This window comes from Aquarana catesbeiana, linkage group LG09, assembly GCF_042186555.1.
Source record: "Aquarana catesbeiana isolate 2022-GZ linkage group LG09, ASM4218655v1, whole genome shotgun sequence".
Taxonomy (NCBI): Eukaryota; Metazoa; Chordata; class Amphibia; order Anura; family Ranidae; genus Aquarana; species Aquarana catesbeiana.
In genome coordinates, this window is record NC_133332.1 from 286,812,355 (window position 1) to 286,817,354 (window position 5,000).

At 36.3% G+C, this 5,000-nt stretch overlaps 1 protein-coding gene across 2 annotated transcripts in view; it reads right to left on the minus strand.

The window, feature by feature from the left end:
• Window positions 1-5,000, minus strand: part of LHX2 (LIM homeobox 2) — a 53,661-nt gene that overhangs the window by 40,657 nt on the left and 8,004 nt on the right. The window contains exons 1-2 of one of the 2 annotated variants that reach the window (XM_073600369.1): window positions 3,979-4,870; window positions 1,710-1,912 (exon numbers count right to left, since the gene is read on the minus strand). In XM_073600369.1, the coding sequence (XP_073456470.1) occupies window positions 1,710-1,912; window positions 3,979-4,191 (416 nt within the window). In that variant the 5' untranslated portion in view covers window positions 4,192-4,870. Of the gene's footprint in view, window positions 1-1,709; window positions 1,913-3,978; window positions 4,871-5,000 lie in introns of those variants that run through there. The other variant, XM_073600370.1, reaches the window with a different exon arrangement.

Here is a 5,000-nt window from a genome sequence, read left to right on the forward strand (position 1 = left end):
ATTGACCTATACGGTTCCAGAACTGGTGAGGACAAGGTGGTAGTGGGTAAGAAGTCCCAACTGCACTGAAGGGACCATTGTCCCAACCGGAAAGTCAGAAACTCAGTGGAGTGCCCAGAAACCTCCACATCTAAAATGTTTACCAGAGGCTATAGATATATAGAGAGAGAGAGAGAGAGAGAGAGAGAGAGAGAGAGAGAGAGAGAGATCTATATATAGATATGTATATATCTATATATAGATAGAAATATATATATCTATAGATATATATCTAGAGATATAGATATATCTCTAGATATATATACTCTCTGATAAATTCCTCTGTAAAGACCAACCAACTTTAGCATCCTGGGGCATAGGAAGCGGATCTATTAAGGTCATAAATGTAATTTAAGAATCTCATTGATCTTGTGAAAATAAAGAATAAATGCACTTAAAAAAGACAGATAACTTTAATCTGATAATGATCTGATTGCTCTTTCCTATATCCATATTTCAAAATATTTCAAACAGCTTTAAATTTAATTTATATTATAGCTAAGGTCTGCATATACGTTTTTTTTTGTGTCCATAAATCCTTCATAAGTCCCCGTTCATCCAAGGCACTTCGGGACTGATGGCCAAATAAAACAAGCAGGCAATGCAGTAGCCTCCTGATTTAACCCCTTCCCTGCCTGCCATTAACCGCAACGCCTGTTCCATATTAATGAAGTATTTCCAGGGGAACCTCGCACTCCTCAAACTGAAATGAACATGTCAACCCGTAAAATAAAATGCCCCCCTACTTTAATATGAAAATCAGAAGTTTTCATTTTATTGGACAACAGTAGAAATATTGTTTTAGCGTTTTTTATAGTGCAGAGGGTTCATAAGTGTGCAAGACTTATAGAGTGAAATAATAATATGGTAGAAAGTGATCTCGTGTGATCAGATATTTTTATGTCTCGTATAGTTGTTGTTTTTTAATATTGTAAGGTTAGTATTAAAATAACATAATAGAAGTTGATCTATAACTGGCTGATATGTATATATGTTTTATGAACCAGGATAAGATGTTTATATTCTAAAATATTCACAATCCAACCTCAGATTACACAATGGCTCTAATCACAAAGCTTTAACATTGGATCTTTTTTTTTTTAAGCCATGTGACTGAATACTCATTGGACCCAGCTGAAAACAGCTATCACTTTTTCAAATAAGGATCCTTGTCCCTGTGTGTAAGATTTGTGAACTGAGCATTTAGACTCAATCCACACAACTTGAACAAAAGAAGGAGGATATTTATTTCAGCCACTAGACTGTAATTAAAAAAAAACTCGCTTTTTTTAAATAAGGTTCCTTATCCTGGTGTGTTAGCTTTGTGAATTAAGCTAAGGCATACTTTACCAAAAGGATTAAAAAAAAAATCAGCCATGTGACTCAATTTTTAAATCTCATTGGACTCCGTAAAATATACTGTCACTTAGAAAAAAAAATAAGGGCAATTATTATGGAGTGTTACCTTTGTGAATTGAGCCTGCAACAGATTGGAATGCCCTATCTTTACCAAGAGGCAGATCCATGGAACCACTACCATTTTTGAAATATTTTTATTTTTATTGGGTTTTTTTGTTTTTAAACAAAGGGGTGAGTTTGGTGCTTTGATGCTTAGATGTATGAGACAATTTTGGGTATGGGGGGGGGGTAAGGGCAGGGGGTTATGGTACCTGTAATAGTCCTCTTTGCAGTAGATGCTGCCATCTTTGCTGAAGCAGGTCAGTTCAGACTCCAAGTTTAATTTACATTCGCAGCACTTCAGGCAGCGCATGTGCCACTGCTTGTCCACTGCCAGGAGGTAGTACCGATCCGAGATTTTCCCCCCACAACCAGCACACAAGGCAGCCCTGTCATTGCTGATGGAGGGCATCGTCTGGCAAAAAGGGGGCACAAAGACACAGTCAGTAAAACAGTCTATCCACATATTTCTCGCTATTAAACTAAAGAGGTTACTACAACAATAAAAAAAAGACCAGAACAAACAACAAACTGTAAAAAAAAATAACAATAATAACTGCCATAAATCATAGAATAAATATTTGACATCTATTACAGAACCTAAAGAAATTCTTAACACTATTTTTTTTATACTAAACACTTGCAAATTGGCTTGCCTGATAAAAGTCACCATGTTTTATGATCTGTAGTCACAATCACAAATGATATTACATTATATTACAAATTACTACATTTTGTCTTTTGCCCTGTAGGCGTTCTGATGGGGCAAACGGAATTTTCATACTGGATCCAAATGTGGATGAAATTGTAATGTATAAGAGCTGATATAAATATAAAGAGAGTGATATGGATATTGAGTTGCTATATATATATATATATATATATATATATATATATATATATATATATATATATGAATAAAATGTGTGTGTGTGTGTGTAATAACAAGATAGATAGATAGATAGATAGATAGATAGATAGATAGATAGATAGATAGATAGATAGATAGATAGATAGATAGATAGATAAAAATCAATGTCAATGTGTTTGCTGGCTTCCTAAGTTACTACTAAAGTGAGAATACATATTTTTGTATTCACATTTGTAACCTACCAGTGAAACCAAGGTTCGTACAATCCTATATAAAGCTGAATATTGTAATTGTGAATTCTATTTAATGCAAGATCAGCAAGAGGAAAAGTCTTCTAAAAATCGATAACTTATTGAGAAGCAGCCTCACAGGTGTCTAATCTAGTCTCACCTGGAATCCCAAATCGCTGTACACTAGCAGTTGGATCATCGTCTAATGTGTGGAATGATATATTTGTGATCGCTTTAAATGCAGTATGGTACTAAAATGTTTAAAAACGAGCCTAACCTGCCATGAACGTGGAAGTCGCAAAGCACACACACATTGCTCTCTGGGCTATTAGAAGCGTGAAATAAAAATGTCACATTCATATAGCACATGTACATCACAAGCATATCATGTGTGTAATCCTAGTTTTTCAAATGTAACTGTATATATATATATATATATATATATATATATATATATATATATTACAATAGATGGTTATTGTGAAACCACGTGACACCTCTGAAATACATGACTGCATATGATAAATCAAATTCTAACTACTTTTTAGAAACAATTTTTAATCGATTTTAATTTTATTGTGAACATGTGTTGTTAAAATAATTAAATAATAAAATAATTAAATAATCTCAGTTTCCAAAAAAAAGATATATGGGGGATTGTTATGTGGGATATTATCATGACATACAGTGTGTGTAATGGAAATGGAATGATCTTTTAGCAAAATCTATTAAAAAAGGAAAAGGGGTGTGTATATGTATGTGTGGGTTTACATGTGTGTGTATATATATATATATATATATATATATATAAATTATTATTATTACTTTTTTTTAAGCTCAGTGCAATAGTACCATCGCTATATGTATAAAGTATCTAAAATGTTAAATGTCCTCAGTTAAATGTAATTGTACTTTCTGTGCGTGTATCTATCTATCTATATAACACTATTTTTTTTTATAATTATTTAAACGTGTTTGTGCAAAAGTTCACGTTTAAAATTAATTTTTGGTTGACTTTTTTTTTTTTTACACTTTTAATGGTGACAAGAAACTGTTCTGCAATCTATTGAAGTCAATAGGAAGCAGGCTGTGTTTAGAAGTACACTTCATTCATATTAGGAACACAAAGGTAACATAATCTAGTCATGCCTCCCTGGCAGATATGTAATAATAAATCAGTGGTACACCATGCACACTTACAATGAAATGAGGTACACAATGCAGTGGTGGAGCACACTTGACTTTTCTCTAGCTTGAATCTGAATATAACGATTTTGATGGACCTGCCATTGATCATTTTTTTTTTATTATTTGAGAACATTGTTATTTTAAATCATGGCACGTTGGCACCCTACAGCCTTGGGCCTCTCCTCCACCTACCGTCTCTGTCTCCCCTCTGTCTATAGCAGAGCTGATGGCGGTGCTTTCACTTTTGGATCTTCTGTCCATCTCATCGATGACCCCATGCATCTCCCCCCCTGACAGGCTGTGGAAAAGCATCTCTGGAGCGTGGAAAAAACACGCGTGGGAATCTTTACAGATGCTGCGGTAGCTGGAGCCTATTTCCATAAACTGGACTCCTAAGCCATGCATTGATTGTCCACCCAGAAGCAGCTTTCTGAGATCGTCCTTGGAGAATGATGGAACCAAAAGCCAACTAGGTGACCCCCCTTCAAAAAAACAAACAAAAAAAAAAAACAGTCAAAGTCCCAAGCTGTGCTTCCTGAGGAATGTCATGTGATGGGAGCCTGAGGATTACAGGTCTAACGTGAAGGACATGATCGCTAGAGAAGATCCTCAGGTGGTCTGAGAAGCTGCAGAAGATCTGAGGGTTATTTTACGGGTCGCTGTGGATGGATGGAAGAGCTGCAAGTGCTGATATTAGGCATCTGGGCCCCTTTTCTTCATGCCAAGGCAGCAGGGAAAGGATCCAATCATTGGTAACATCGTAGATGGGTTTTCTCCAACGAAGGACTAAAGTTGCTCTTGAGACCCACCAAGGTTCCTCAAGCGCCGCTGTCAGGGAAATTCGGGTTGCATGCAGAAACGAAATTGGGATTTATTTAGAGGATAAACTTGGGGTTGGTGTGTCCTGCTGATCATCTATGGACCGTTGCTGTGTTAAGTTTTTTGCTCCTGCAGGCAGGGCTGTGTGTGAGTAATAGGGGAGGAGGGTCTTCTGCATGGACTTGGTGTAATCCCTTAAAGTGAGAAGCTCTCTTCTTTATTCCTGCTCTGCAGTCCTCTGTGCAATGAGTACTGCACCTTTTTCTACGAGGCCTCTGACGTCAGGTCCATGCCTTGTGCTGATTGGTTTTAGGCTGCCACTGGCTGCTTATTATAGAACTGTGTGTATTTGGGGAGGAGGTGGGGGGATAGATCAGTTTTCTCCAGTAGAGGGT